General features: G+C 36.9%; 3 protein-coding genes across 3 annotated transcripts; all 3 read left to right on the plus strand.

Moving 5' to 3' along the window:
• Positions 1 to 1,367: 1,367 nt before the first annotated feature.
• On the plus strand, positions 1,368 to 5,158 carry LOC110940858 (protein NRT1/ PTR FAMILY 1.2). The gene is made up of 4 exons (XM_022182430.2): positions 1,368 to 1,526; positions 1,602 to 1,819; positions 2,839 to 3,353; positions 4,300 to 5,158. Exons 1-4 carry the CDS (start codon positions 1,406 to 1,408, stop codon positions 5,156 to 5,158), a joined length of 1,713 nt encoding a protein of 570 aa, XP_022038122.1. The 5' UTR covers positions 1,368 to 1,405.
• A 2,459-nt stretch (positions 5,159 to 7,617) lies between these two features.
• LOC110940863 (protein NRT1/ PTR FAMILY 1.2) lies at positions 7,618 to 10,473 on the plus strand. The gene is made up of 4 exons (XM_022182436.2): positions 7,618 to 7,738; positions 7,813 to 8,030; positions 8,921 to 9,438; positions 9,615 to 10,473. Exons 1-4 carry the CDS (start codon positions 7,618 to 7,620, stop codon positions 10,471 to 10,473), a joined length of 1,716 nt encoding a protein of 571 aa, XP_022038128.1.
• Positions 10,474 to 11,621: 1,148 nt separating this feature from the next.
• Positions 11,622 to 14,885, plus strand: LOC110883417 (protein NRT1/ PTR FAMILY 1.2). Its single transcript, XM_022131181.2, has 4 exons — positions 11,622 to 11,704; positions 12,304 to 12,521; positions 13,093 to 13,607; positions 13,891 to 14,885. Exons 1-4 carry the CDS (start codon positions 11,689 to 11,691, stop codon positions 14,705 to 14,707), a joined length of 1,566 nt encoding a protein of 521 aa, XP_021986873.2. The 5' UTR covers positions 11,622 to 11,688; the 3' UTR covers positions 14,708 to 14,885.
• Positions 14,886 to 15,231: the final 346 nt, after the last annotated feature.

The following is a 15,231-nucleotide window of genomic DNA, read 5'->3' on the forward strand; positions in this document are numbered from 1 at the left end:
AACAACAATTTCTTTTTACATATTCACACTTTAAAACTTTGTTTTTATATATTGTTTTGAAGCCAATTTCTTCTTAGAAGTTCAAAATTTGACATAAAAATTAATCAAATGGTTTAAATTATTATAAAAATAGATTAAAAAAAAAACTGTATCATTAAATGAATGCATGGGTTAAATGGGTCAACACATGAACTAATCGGGTTGACACAAACACAACCATTTAGCTAAATGTGTTTGTGAGGTCGACACGAACTTGTGTTAGGTTTGTGATGATTCAGACCCATAGAATAACTCCATTTACGATATTTGTAATTTCAACGGCCGCTACCACCATCACTTCCGCCTCTACCAATGTCGTCATAGTCATCATTAAACTCTTAAAACTTTTAACTTACTACCAATGGGGTGGCGGTCCATTGGCAAAGGTAAAACCTTTAAACATCTTAGGAGGGGAGGTCTTGGGTTCAAGTTCCACAGACGATAGGAATAAAAAATTTGCCGTTCAAAAAAAAAAAAAAAAAAAAAAACCTTTTAACATAACTAAACACTCAACTAAGCATAAGTGATCCGCCACTATATCACAAATCTAATTAAATTCTATTAAAAATCAACTTCATTCATAATTTCATTTTGTTTTAACAAATTTCACTTAATTCTAGCAAACAATATATTTCCTAAACGAGCTCGAGTCTGAAATACATAGCTCTTTTAGGCTCGTGAGCCTAAACGAGCCCATTTTTTTAGTTTTTTATATTATAATATAATAATAACGACGATAACATTGGTGAGCCGAGCTCGAGCTTTCGATTTTACTCGTGAGCCGAGCTCAAGCTCAAAGAAGTAGACTCGAACCGAACCGAACTCGAGCTTCATAAAAACATAACGAGCCAAACTCAAGCCTAGTTAGGCTCAGGCTCGGCGTGACTCATTTACACCCCTAGTGAACACTAAGAAAATTAAAGTTTTAGAAATAATATATGCTCTCTCTCACCACATAGAATTATCATACATTACATATAAGTATTCACATAGTTTGAAAGTTGCTCTTTGAAAAAGTAAAGTATTTATATAATTCTCACATTTATTCATTTAAAATTGTTTCTACAAGTATATATATAAGTACAAATTTATACAATTTTAAAAAAACTTTTAACAAAATTCAAAAATTACCAATCAATACTAGAAAACATATATCAATTCATTTTATATTTATTTGTAAAGAAAAAAAAAAAACAAATTTGACTCTATATGTGTTAAGTGTAAACTGCAAGTCTGCAATACTGCATTATATTGTGCATGCCTCATTTTGGCTTTATACTTGTTTGGTGTGACACTTCACATTAATATTTCCAAGCAGTAGAATTCATTACTTATTGTCACTCAAAATTCATCAAACAAACAAACAATGGAACAAGGAGACTTGCATCAAGAAAAATCAAGCATCCATGAAGAGTTACAAACACATTTACTCAATGACCATAATCATGTTCATAAGGGTGGTCTTAGAACCATGCCATTCATCATAGGTACATATAGACCCCCAAATTCGTTCTCTTCGGTTTGAACATAATTATGATTTTGATTTTGTACGTTTCGGGCAGTGAACGAAGCGTTTGAGAAGGTTGCGAGTGACGGGTTGTTGGCGAACATGATTTTTTATCTAATGCAAGTTTATCACATGGAAGCTGTAACTGGAACTAGTGTGCTTTACATTTGGTCAGCATGTTCAACCGGTCTATCTGTTTTGGGGGCTTTCGTTTCGGACTCTTATTTGGGTCGGTTTCGGGTCATTGCATTCGGGTCTATCTCCAGTCTTGTTGTAAGTTGAAATCATTTCATCCTTTAGTTTTTAGAGAGAAAATTGCAAATATAAATTTTGACGATTTTTTTAATTGACAATAAAATTATTAACTTACTAAAAAATAAACATATATAAAAGCAACCAATCAGAAAACGTCACATGTCACAAGGTCGGGGCTATGTACAACTAGAAAAATGAGGCTCAAAATTTATAGGTTTGAATGAAAAATAAGCCACTAAATTCATGGATTTCAATTGGGTTAGGTAGGGTTAGTTGGGTTAAATGAAAATTGGGTTTCATTGAGCCAAAATTATAAATAGGTTATTGGGTAGTATCATGTTAGTTAAAAAATACTAAACTGTCAAAATGGTCTCTGAGGTTTGGTCATTTTTGTTATTTTAGTCCAAAACTCAAATCTTTTGAATCTGGGTCTTTAACAAAAGATTTGAGTTTTGGACTAAAATGGTAAAAGTGACCAAACCTGAGAGACCATTTTGATAGTTTACTCAAAAAAAGCTTAATGGGTTTAAAAAACATCTTGGGTTTAGTCTTCATAGGCTTTTGTCTAAAATAAAAGATTATATAAAATATAAAAAGATAAATCATTTGGGGTTTGAGAAAGTGGGCCCTATGATTGTCCACTTTCCCAACCCATGGTCGGCCCTACAAGTCACATAAGCTAAGCCGGATAAGAAGGCTAGAATTTAGCCCGGAAAAAAAACCACCCTAAAAAGTAATATAAGGTGCATAAGTACAACTAAGGTAAATCGGTACACGTTTAAAAGCGGGCTAAATTTAGCCCGTCCCCCGAACTTTTCGCTCAGCAGTGTGCGGTATGTAGTTTTCGTATAGAATTTTTTAGGTATATACGTTTTCGACCCCCGGTCGAAATCTCAAGCTTCGCCACTGTACACGATGGAGATTATTTAGCGATTTTTTATTTTTGATTGTTGATTTCTTGATTTTTAGTATGTTTATTTTTGCAAAAAGTGAGTGTTTCACAATGCCAACCATGTAACATATTGTTATTGCTACAGGGGGTAAGTTTTCTCTGGTTGACATCCATTGTACCACAACTAACACCTTCATGTTCATCTTGCCCGCCAACACCGGCCCAACTCGGTGTCCTTTTCGGATCATTGGGTCTAATCTCAATCGGGTCGGCCTGCATCAAGCCATGTTCTATAGCCTTTGGTGCAGACCAACTCAAACACCATAACAACCAACGGCTCATCGATAGCTACTTTAATTGGTACTATGCTTCCGCGACAATTTCCACTATTATTGCTTCTACTGTTGTCGTCTACATTCAAGACCGATTTGGTTGGCGGGTCGGGTTCGCGGTTCCTGTTTTGGTTATGCTATGTTCTGCTCTTATGTTCTTACTCGGGTCGCCTCTTTATGTTAAAGTGAAAGTCAAGAAGAGCCCGTATTCGGGTTTCATTCAAGTCTTAGTCGTTGCTTTTAGGAACCGTAAGATCCGTCTTCATCCCGGTGACTGCTATAATCATAGCAACGATATGGATCGGGTTGAGCTAACCGACAATTTGAGGTTCGACAATTAATACTTACATGAGAATGAATCGGTTAAATTATGCATATCCTCCAAAAAGTCAAATGGGCCAACATAAAAAAATGAGGGTATACTTAGGGGTGTGAATTTCTGACACGACCCGAAAGCACGACACGAACCTAACACGAAATTCGTGGGTTTAGTTAGGTTTAGTCTAAACGGGTTCGGGTCAGTTTCAGGTTGAACCCGTGAACCCGTTTAGCTAAACGGGTCGGGTTCGGGTCAACCTGGTCGGGTTGGCGGGTTGACCTGTTTAGCCCCTTTATATTATATAATTTTTTTTACAATATGTTTTATGTTATAAATTAAATTGGGTATGTATTTTATGCTATATTTATAACTTAGAAAAAGAAATTCACGTAAGATTTTATAATTTAAATGTAATTGTATTATATACATTTGTGTTTTTTAAGTAAACTTTAAATTTAATATATTAATTTGTGTAAAAAAATTTAAAAATAAAAGTTTTCGGGTTGAACGGGTCGTGTTCGGGTCAACCCACGAATATTCGGGTCGGGTTCGGATTCATTGGTATGACACAATTTTCGGGTTCGGGTTCGTATAAAATTTCGGGTTCGGGTCGGGTTGAACCCGCCAACCTGCGAACACGACCCGTTTAGCACCCTTAGGTATACTCCAACAAGTCAAATGGGCCTAAATAAAAAAAATGTGGGTTATGCTCCAACAAGTCAAATGGGCCTAAATAACAAATGAGGGCTATACTCCAACAAGTGAAATGGGTCAAAATTAAAGATTGAGGACTATACTCCAACAAGTCAAATGGGCCAAAAACAACTTAGTGAGACAATCCATCCCGTTTTGAACCGTGTTATAAAAACCAACCAACAAAAAAGAAATATTTGCGCGTTATCTAACGTGTCCATTTTGTTCGTAATTATCTAACTTGTGTTATTTTATGTTTTAGGTTTCTTAACAAAGCATGTGTTGTTAGAGATGGAACCATTTGTTCTTCGGGCTCAAACCCGTGTAGGGTCCCCACAGTCGAAAAGGTGGAATCCCTTAAATCCTTGATTCGGATAATACCTCTTTGGTCATCGGGCATTCTACTTTTCACGAACATTGTACAAAATTTTCCGACGCTTCAAGCCAAGAAAATGAACCGAAACATCACCTCATGGTTCGAGATCCCGGCTGGATCATTCAGTGTGTTCATGGTCTTGACAGTTGCAATATGGGTCATGTTTTACGACCGCATTTTGGTCCCATTTCTAGCAAAATTTACACACGAGCCACGCGGGCTTAACCCAAAAACCCGAATGGGAATCGGGTTAATATTGTCAATCATAGCCATGGTAGTAGCCGCAATCGTGGAAACCATAAGGCGTGATTTAGCAAACTCAAGCACCTCGGTTGACGTGTCAGCAATGTGGTTGCTCCCACAATTTGTGTTACTAGGTTTATCACAGGCGTTTAATGCGGTCGGGCAGATTGAGTTTTATTATTCCGAGCTCCCAAAATGTATGGCGAGTTTAGCGATGGCGGTGTTTATGGTGGGCGGTGCGGCTGCTGCGGTCGTTGGATACCTTTTAACTAATATTGTGGACTCTATTACACGCCAAGGAGGCGGCGTAAGTTGGATATCGAGTGATATCAACGAGGGCCATGTGGATTACTACTATTGGTTGTTTAGTTTTTTGAATTTGCTCAACTTTTTGTACTACTTAATCTGTTGTCGTGTTCATCGGAGTTTTTCTTCGTTGGAAAGTAGGTTGTCACATGATGTTGAAGAAGAAGGATCTAATAGCATTGAAGACAATCTTTGAGTTTTAACTTTATATATTTCAAGAAATTATAGCGTTTATTGGAGCTATAAACTTTTGTTTTTTTTAATTACTAATTAAAATTTTGTATATTAATATGTAAAAAAAGATTAATTTGATTAGTTGCATTTTCATGATTATGTCTAATTAAGAAATAAAATATACTAGAATAGAAAAGTTGACCTTCATTCTTAATGGAGTAGACATCCAGATTCAGCCGTTATCAAAATAGACAAAGACAAAAAGTGCCACTTAAAAGATGCCAAACGCGATCCATTCAGCCGTTACCAAAATAGACAGACAAAAAGTGCCACTTAAAAGATGCAAACGTGATCCATGGGCTAAGACGGCTATGCCACACATAAACTCATGATGAAGTACAATGGGTTCACAAAAAAAACAATAAAAAAGACATGTGTAAAGCGTAGGCTAAATAGTCGACAGATGAAAAAGTGCATGCTAAACAGTTGGTAGATGAAAAAAATTTGGGCTAAATAGTTTGCGACTAAAAAGCTCCAAGCAAAATCCTAGCCGCCGGCTATTTAGCCTTCACTTTATACATGTCTCAATATGACTAAATATCATGTGGACCACTTAAACTCAGTGTTTTTGCAGGCTAAGTCTTAGCCGGCGGATCCTACTTGGTATCTCCTTATTCGCTCCTTTTGCCTTTGTCTCTATTGTTGTAACCAATGGTTATGGTTATTCCGTAATTATATAGGTAATGACATCAAAATACGAAATTACTTTAGATATACATGGAAAAATTGCGAATTCTTCTTCAACCCTCACAAACCTCATGCTTATATCAAGTTATTTCTTGTTGCTTTTAAGAGCAACAAACTCAAACGTCAAACACAACGGTTGACATGTCACGATTGTGGTTGGTCCCACACTTCATGAATTTGATAAGAAATTATGAAAGATATATAATGGAATTTCTTTTTCATCATTATTATTATTTATGAATTTACATCGAGATCAGGCCGTATCTAGAGGCTTTCAAATTTAGGCAACGAATTAGGGCCTCCACACAAAGAGAGGCCTCTAAATCTTTAAAAATCTTTATATATCATATGTGTATTACTATATGAGGCCCAAATAAACAAAACAAAAATTATATTAATTGCAAGGCTTAACAGAAGAACTAATTTTAAAATTAAAGAGACCTAATTCCAACTATAAGCAATATGCAATTTGTATTTAATTTAGGCCGTCGTCGTCATACTCACTAATTGTAACGCCGCACATGCCCGTTTCACTCAATGGTGTCGCGAATTGGAGAGAAAATAGAGGCGAGTTAGAGAAAATTAGTGGTGTCGCCAGGATAATCCAAGCTGCTTAACGGCTATTTTTATAGTAATCTCTATATACTGCAATTTACTTAATCACTGTTTCCTCCAAATCCCTAATTGATACTTTGAATATTTGAATTTTGATATTGTGTTTGCGGTTGAGACTTAGAAGGAAGAAAGCAAAACAAATGTTTTCTTTATTCCAATTCAAAAGGCCCGCTTTTATAGTTTGCTTAGGGTCTCAAAAAATGTTGAAACGACCGTGATCGAGATAGTTGGTAAACGGGTAACAAGCTGCGCCGCTACAATTATATAGAACTTTACCTAAAAAAATAAGAGAGGGTTGTAAAGTGATGAAAGGACTTAGGGCTGGCAATTTTACATGAATACATGAATACACGAATACACGACACGAACCTACACGAAGTTAACAGGTATCGTGTATTGCCTTAACAGGTATCGTGTACCAAACAGGTAGACACGAAATTACCTGTTAATTTTCGTGTATAAACAGGTTAAATACCTGTTTACCTGTTAATACCCGTTAGTACACGATAAGAAATTAAATTAAATAAAACTCATCAGCCATGTGCGTGTGGGTTCCTTAATTCCTTTCTATTTTCATTCCTCATTCAATTCAAAAAAAAAAAAAAAATAAAACCCCTAAACTCCCTCTGTAACTCTCAGATAGCATGTCGTGTTCGTGTTTTTGTTCGTGTTAACAGGTATTAACAGGTAATTTTCGTGTATAACAGTCAAACAGTCGTCTTAACAGGTATTAACAGGTAATTTTCGTGTATATCGTGTCGTGTTCGTGTTCGTGTTTGAAAAAAAGGACACGATAAGTTATCGTGTCGTGTTCGTGTATGTGATTTCATGTATCGTGTCTTATCGTGTCGTGTCTTATCGTGTACGGGTATACACGATATGCCAGCCCTTAAGGACTATTTTATACGTAACTATTTATAACTATTTATAGAAGTGTTGAAGCAAAATGAAAGATTACATATAAATGAAACAATACATACCCTTTTCTGGTGTAACACATCACATTAAAGTTGATCCAATGAATTGTATGCTTCGTTTCCTTTTTAAGTTTTTATAAATTTCTCAGTCTCTTATTGTCACTCACAATTAAATTTTAATCACTCAAACCATTTTTTAAAAATGGAAGGAGACTTGAAAGAAGAAAAACCAAGCATCCATGCAGATTTACAAACACATTTGCTCAATGACAATAATAATCATGTTCAAAAGGGTGGTCTTAGAACCATGCCCTTCATTATTGGTATATTAACATCCACAAATTCTTCATCAATTTGCGTTTTGACTTTGACTTTCGTTTTGACTTTGATGTTGTAGTGAATGAAGCATTTGAGAAAGTTGCGAGTAGCGGAGTGATGGCGAACATGATCTTCTATCTAATGGAAGTTTATCACATGGAAGCTGTGACCGGAACCAGCGTGATCTACATCTGGTCAGCGCTTTCCGATGGTCTCTCCATTTTCGGGGCGTTCGTTTCTGATTCTTATTTTGGCCGCTTTCGGGTCATTGCATTCGGGTCTCTCTCTAGTCTTGTTGTAAGTTGAAATCATCACATCTTCCTCTTTTGTCCTTAATTTTTAGAGTGCTTTTAGTTCGTGTTTGTTTAGAATATTAACGAATGAACACAAACAAGAAAATTTGTTTAAGTGTTCATTTTTGTTTGTTGTTTGGTTATATAAGATTTAGAGTAAAATGCACGGATAGTCTATCCCCTGTGGTTTGGTGAAATTTCACATTTAGTCCCCAACTTTTCAAAATTACACTCTTAGTCCCTGTGGTTTGACAAGTTGTTACTCGGATAGTCCCCAAAGCGGATGGATGTTAGTTTTTCTGGTTAAGTGGGTGTGAAATGACAAGGACTATCCGAGTAACAACTTGTCAAACCACAGGGACTATCCAAGTAACAACTTGTCAAACCACAGGGACTATCCGAATAACCTTCATCCGCTTTAGGGACTATCCGAGTAACATCTTGTCAAACCACAGGGATTAAGAGTGTAATTCTGAAAAGTTGGGGACTAAAGGTGAAATTTCACCAAACCACAGGGACTATCCGTGCATTTTACTCTAAGATTTATGAACACGAACATGTTACATTCTGGCGGATCTTGAACTTAGTTTTCAGTAAAAATCAAGGGGACCCTCAAAATCCAATATTTTACACTATATAAAAAAAATATTTTCTACGAAGTGAAAAACCGGGGGGGGGGGGGGGGTGTTTGGTCCGTGAAAGCTCCACCCCTGACGGATATGTTCATTTCTTAATGAACAAACTAAACCAACCAAACATGTTCGTGTTCGTTCTTTGTTTGGTTAAAATTAAAAGAACGAAAACGAACAAGCCTCATTACATGATTACATGTTCGTTCAGTTCGTTTACTACGTATTTATCATTTACCGTAGTAACATACTATTGTTGTTACAGGGAGTGAGTTTACTCTGGTTGACATCCATTGTTCCACAGTTAACACCATCTTCAGCTTCATCTTGCCCACCAACACCGGCCCAACTCGGTTTCCTTTTAGCCTCTTTTTCTCTAATATCAATCGGGTCGGGCTGCATCAGACCATGTTCCATAGTCTTTGGTGCTGACCAACTCAAACACTATAACAGCCAGCGGCTCATCGATAGCTACTTTAACTGGTACTATGCCTCTTCAACGATTTCCTACATTATTGCTTCTACCGTTGTCGTCTACATTCAAGACTTATTCGGTTGGCGGGTTGGTTTCGCAGTTCCTGTCTTGGTCATGCTATGTTCTGCTCTCATGTTCTTACTCGGGTCCTCTCTTTATGTCAAAGTTGAAGTAAAAAAGAGCCCGTTTTCGGGTTTGATTCAAGTCTTAGCTGTTGCTTTTAAGAACCGCAAGATCCGTCTTCTTCCTGGTGATTGCTATAATCATAGCAATGAAATGGATCGAGTTGAGCTAACCGACAACTTAAGGTTCGACAATGTGAAAACGAATCGATTCGGGTTATATTAGAACAAGTTAAATGGGTCACATTAAATGGGTTAATCATGTGTTAAAAAGAAACTTGATTTTACCTTTTATCTAACTTGTCTATTTTGTCACCTCTGGGTTTTTCGTAATTATCTAACTTGCGTGTATTTTGCGTTAGGTTTCTTAACAAAGCATGTGTCGTTAGAGATGTGAACATTGGATCTATTGGCTCGAACCCGTGTGGTGTCCCCACAGTCGAAAAGGTGGAATCCCTAAAAACCCTAATTCGGATAATACCTATTTGGTCATCGGGCATTCTACTATTCACAATCACGGTACAAAATTTTCCGACACTTCAAGCCAAGAAAATGAACCGAAACATCACCTCATGGTTTGAGATCCCGGCTGCGTCTTTTATCTTGTTTGAGCTTTTGACAATCACAATATGGATCCCGTTTTACGACTGTATTTTGGACAAGTTGCTAGCAAAATATACAAATGAGCCACGCGGGCTTAACCTTAAAACCCGAATGGGAATCGGGTTAATATTGTCAGTCATAACTATGGTAGTATCTGCAATAGTAGAAACCATAAGGCGTGATTTGGCAAATCAAAACACGCCATTTAACATGTCAGCAATGTGGTTGGTCCCACAATATGTGTTACTAGGGTTGTCCGTGGCGTTTAATGATATTGGACAGATAGAATTTTATTATTCTGAGCTCCCAAAAAGCATGGCAAGTTTTTCAATAGCTGTGCTTAAGGTGAGCGCGGCGAGTGGTTCGCTTGTCGCAAGTCTTTTAACTAACATTGTGGATTCGGTAACGGGCCGAGGAGGCAACGTAAGTTGGCTATCGAGTGATATCGACGAGGGTCACGTGGATTACTACTATTGGTTGCTTAGTTTCTTGAGTTTGCTAAACTTTTTCTACTACTTAATCTGTTGTCGTGTTCATCGGAGTTTTTCTTCTTCGGAATGTAGGTTGTCCCATGCGGTCAATATCGAAGGATCTGATAGCATTGAAGACAAACTTTGAATTTTAACAATATATATTTCAATGTATTTGGTACGTTGAGTAAATATAGTTGGAACTGTCATGAGTTATAGCGTTTATTTGGAGTTAGAGCTATAAACTTATGTGTGTGTGTTTTTTGAGAAGTATCCTAGCTTTTTATTTTTATTTTTGCTTTTTATGTTTATTTTTATTTTTTGAAGATGTTATAGTAGAAAATGTAATTATCAAATATCAAGATACATAAGTTATAACTTTAGCTAACAAATTTCCACTTCCAATTTTTGTGGTTTTTGTGATCATATATTCATAAATCATATTCCTACTTGTAATCTATCTAGTGTCAACAAGTTTTTATCGGACAAATTGTACAAATCAACCTTGTTATCGATGCTACACATATTCATTTTTAATTATTTTACATAAATATGATGTTTTATTAATGTTTCACATGTAAAACAACATTGGTTCATGTACAAATAAAACTAATTCATATGTGAACTAATGTATATGAATCAATATTGACTGAACTTGTAAACAAATACTATATCACATGTGAATTTACGAGTTTCAACTTTCATTCAAAATTAAATTCAAATACAAAAAAGGAAAAAAAAGTTGAATACATAATGTCAATTCTCATGTGATGATGTGAACTCTACTTTACATTAAAATCCTAAACTATTTTTTCTTGTTCGGATTTATAGTACCAAGTGTATATTTTTACAAGAGAATTATAAGTTGGTGGCTATTTAAATTTTTGGTTGCATCACGTAATCCCGGGGGGAGGGGGGGAGGGGGGTATTGTTAAATACCATGCAATGAGATAAAGCCCCATAAAATATTGATGAATTTATATTTGTTATGTGTGGACAAATGCTCAAAGTAAATTTTGCATCACTTTAACCTCACATGGGTTTTTCATTTTTTATGAAGCATCTTTATCTATGTAGATACAACTACAACATTGTCCTATTATAAAAAAATAATAATCTCTTTTAACATATTTCATATTCTAGTATGGTGTATACTCAGAATATCCATGCAGGCCTCGTAGGTCTTTTGGCTCTATATATATGTTTGGTGTAACACGTCACTTCCTATTCAAATTTCATCAAAACATCGATCAAAATGGAACGAGGAGACTTGAATCAAGAAAAATCAAGCATCCATGCAGATTTACAAACACATTTACTCAATGACAATAATAATCATGTTCAAAAGGGTGGTCTCCGAACCATGCCCTTCATCATCGGTATATCAAAATCCGCATATTTTCTTTCATTGTTATTAATTTGGATTATGATTATGAGTAGGGGTGTGAATTTCTAACACGACCCGAAAACCCGACACGAACCTAACATGAAATTCACGGGGTTAGGTTTAGTCTAAACGGGTTCGGGTCAGTTTCAGGTTGAACCCGCGAACCCGTTTAGGTTAACGGGTCAGGTTTGGATTAACCTGGTCGGGTTGGCGGGTTGACCCGTTTAACACATTTATACTATATTATAATTTTTTACAATATATTTTATGACGTGAATAAAATGGGGTGTGTATTTTATGCCTTGATTATAACTTAAAAAGAGAAATTAACATAGATTTTGTAATTTAAATATGATATTATTATATACATTTGTGTTTTTTAAGTAAATTTTAGTTTTAGTATATTAATTTTAGAAAAATTTAAAAAATTCGGGTTGAACGGGTCGTGTTCGGGTCAAACCATGAAATTTCGGGTCGTGTTCAGGTTCATATGTATGATACGATTTTCGGGTTCGGGTCGGGTTTTAACCCGCCAACCTGCGAACACGACCCGTTTAGCACCCCTAATTATGCGTTTGTGTTTCGGAGCAGTGAATGAAGCGTTTGAGAAAGTTGCGAGTGGTGGATTGATGTCAAACATGATGTTCTATCTAATGGAAGTTTATCAAATGGAAGCTGTGACCGGAACCAGCGTGATCTACATGTGGGCTGCACTTTCCACCGGTCTCGCCATTTTTGGGGCTTTCATCTCTGACTCTTATTTGGGTCGGTTTCGGGTCATTGCATTTGGGTCTTTCTCTAGTCTTCTTGTAAGTCATAATCATCCCATCTTGTTTACTTTTAGTTTTTCCTAGTGGGTTCCTTTTGGTATATATTCTCACTAATTTTTTCTAACTTTTTCTATTTTCTTTTTCCAAACCGAGGGGGTTCCTGGGAACCCCCTGTTCATGTATGACTGTATGTTTGTCAGAATATTAACAAACACGAACATGTTTATTTTAAAAGGGATGAACACAAACAAGCAAACCTGTTGGTTTAAGTGTTCGTGTTCGTTCATTGTTCGGATAAGTTAAGATTTTTAACGGCAATTTTTTACACCTTAATGCCACCTACTTAACCTGCTCTTGCTCGGATAGGATTTGCAGTGGCGGATCCAGAAATTTTTTCCAGGGGGTTCCTTTTGGTAGATTCTCACTAATTTTTCCCAAATTATCCAAGGTTTCCACTATTTTTTTTTCCAAACCGAGGGGTTCCTGGGAACCCAGGAACCCCCCCTGGATCCGCCACTGAGGATTTGAACACACACCACATTTTTTGGTTCGTTTACTGCGTATTTAACTATTCATCATTTACCATAATAGCATATTATTGTTTCTACAGGGGGTGAGTTTTCTCTGGTTGACATCCATTTTTCCACAACTAACACCTTCAGCTTCATCTTGCCCGCCAACACCGGCCCAACTCGGTGTCCTTTTTGGATCTTTGGGTCTAATCTCAATCGGGTCGGGCTGCATAAAACCATGTTCCATAGCCTTTGGTGCAGACCAGCTCAAACACCATAACAACCAGAGGCTCATCGATAGTTACTTCAACTGGTACTATGCTTCTGCGACGATTTCCACGGTTATTGCTTCTACTGTTGTGGTCTACATTCAAGACCGATTTGGTTGGCGGGTCGGGTTCGCGGTTCCTGTTTTGGTCATGTTATGTTCTACTCTAATGTTCTTACTCGGGTCACCTCTTTATGTCAAAGTCAAAGTCAACAAGAGCCCGTTTACAGGTTTCGGGCAAGTTTTAATCGCTGCGTTTAGGAACCGTAAGATCAGTCTTGTTTCTGATGATTGCTATAATCACAACAATGAAATGGATCGGGTTGAGCTAACCGACAACTTTAGGTTCGTTAGTTACTACTTCAAATGGGCCAGCATAAAAAAATAGGGTTATACTCCAACAAGTCAAATGGGCTTGTATTTAAAGTTGAGGGTTATATTTCAAAAAGTCAAATGGGCCTTAGAAAAACTGAGGGTTATCCTCCAACAAGTCAAATGGGCCAAAAACAACTTAGTGGGATCAGGGATGAACCTTATCAAAAAGATCAATTAATCTGGTTTGAACCCATTATTTGAACCATATCTATTTTATTTTTAATTATCTAAATTGTGTTATTTTGTGATTTAGGTTTCTTAACAAAGCATGTGTTGTTAGAGATGTAAACATTGGTTCTCCGGGCTCGAACCCATGTAGTGTCCCCACAGTCGAAAAGGTGGAATCTCTAAAATCCCTAATTCGGATAATACCTGTTTGGTCATCGGGCATTCTACTGTTCACAAACATTACACAAACTTTCCCGGTTCTTCAAGCGCAAAAAATGAATCGGAACATCACCTCATTGTTCGAGATCCCAGCTGCATCTTTTAGCTTGTTCATGCTTTTGACAGTCACAATATGGATCTTGTTTTACGATCGTATTTTGGTCCCATTTCTAGCAAAATTTACACACGAGCCACGCGGGCTCCACCCAAAAACACGAATGGGAATTGGGTTAATATTGTCAATCATAGCCTTGGTAGTATCTGCAATTGTGGAAACCATAAGGCGTGATTTAGCAAACTCAAACACGCCAGTTGACATGTCAGCAATGTGGTTGGTCCCACAGTTAGTGTTACTAGGTTTAGCTGAAGCGTTTAATGCAATCGGGCAGATGGAATTTTATTATTCCGAGCTCCCAAAAAGTATGGCGAGTTTAGCAATGGCTTTTTTTATGGTGAGCATGGCGGTTGCTGCAATTGTCGGAAGCCTTATAATCAACATTGTAGACTCAGTTACATGCCAAGGAAGTGATATAAGTTGGGTATCGAGTGATATCAACAAGGGCCACGTGGATTACTATTATTGGTTGCTTGGTTTCTTGAATTTGCTCAACTTTTTGTACTATTTAATATGTTGTCGTGTTCATCGGAGTTTTTCTTCGTCGGAAAGTAGGTTGTCACATTAGGTTGGAGAAGAAGGATCTGATAGCCTTGAAGACAACTCCATTTACAAGGTATAAATTAGTTGTAAATCCCAACTTTATGTTTGTATTTTTTATTTGATTATGTAAGATTGGTATTCTGTGATTTGTATTGATTACAATAATCTGAATATATACACGTTACAGCGAGATCTCCTCTCAATATAATATCAATCACCTATCAAAGTAAACAAATCATTACTATATATATATACGCTATCTAATACACCCCCGCAGTCGAAGCGGGAGGAGAGCGGATGCTGAGACTGGACCGAAAGTCTTCAAATAAGATCCGCGGGAGTCCTTTGGTGAAGATATCAGCGATCTGGTAACGAGATGGCACATGGAGGATACGAACATTACCGCGCTGAACTTGTTCCCGAACAAAGTGAATATCCAGTTCAATATGTTTTGTATGTTGATGATGAACTGGATTTCCAGATAAGTAAATTGCACTAACATTGTTGCAATAGATTAAGGTTGCACGTGAGAGCGGACGGTGCAACTCG

This window comes from Helianthus annuus, chromosome 1, assembly GCF_002127325.2.
Source record: "Helianthus annuus cultivar XRQ/B chromosome 1, HanXRQr2.0-SUNRISE, whole genome shotgun sequence".
Classification (NCBI taxonomy): Eukaryota; Viridiplantae; Streptophyta; class Magnoliopsida; order Asterales; family Asteraceae; genus Helianthus; species Helianthus annuus.

Excerpts from the sequence above, each read along its gene's own strand:
- LOC110940858 (XM_022182430.2), top strand. The coding sequence starts at position 1,406 with ATGGAACAAGGAGACTTGCATCAAGAAAAATCAAGCATCCATGAAGAG. Across the intron at positions 1,527-1,601 it reads AACCATGCCATTCATCATAG|TGAACGAAGCGTTTGAGAAG; the intron begins GTACATATAGAC and ends CGTTTCGGGCAG. Across the intron at positions 3,354-4,299 it reads GAGCTAACCGACAATTTGAG|GTTTCTTAACAAAGCATGTG; the intron begins GTTCGACAATTA and ends TTTATGTTTTAG.
- LOC110940863 (XM_022182436.2), top strand. The coding sequence starts at position 7,618 with ATGGAAGGAGACTTGAAAGAAGAAAAACCAAGCATCCATGCAGATTTA. Across the intron at positions 7,739-7,812 it reads AACCATGCCCTTCATTATTG|TGAATGAAGCATTTGAGAAA; the intron begins GTATATTAACAT and ends TTGATGTTGTAG. Across the intron at positions 9,439-9,614 it reads GAGCTAACCGACAACTTAAG|GTTTCTTAACAAAGCATGTG; the intron begins GTTCGACAATGT and ends ATTTTGCGTTAG.
- LOC110883417 (XM_022131181.2), top strand. Across the intron at positions 12,522-13,092 it reads GGTCTTTCTCTAGTCTTCTT|GGGGTGAGTTTTCTCTGGTT; the intron begins GTAAGTCATAAT and ends TTGTTTCTACAG. Across the intron at positions 13,608-13,890 it reads GAGCTAACCGACAACTTTAG|GTTTCTTAACAAAGCATGTG; the intron begins GTTCGTTAGTTA and ends TTTGTGATTTAG.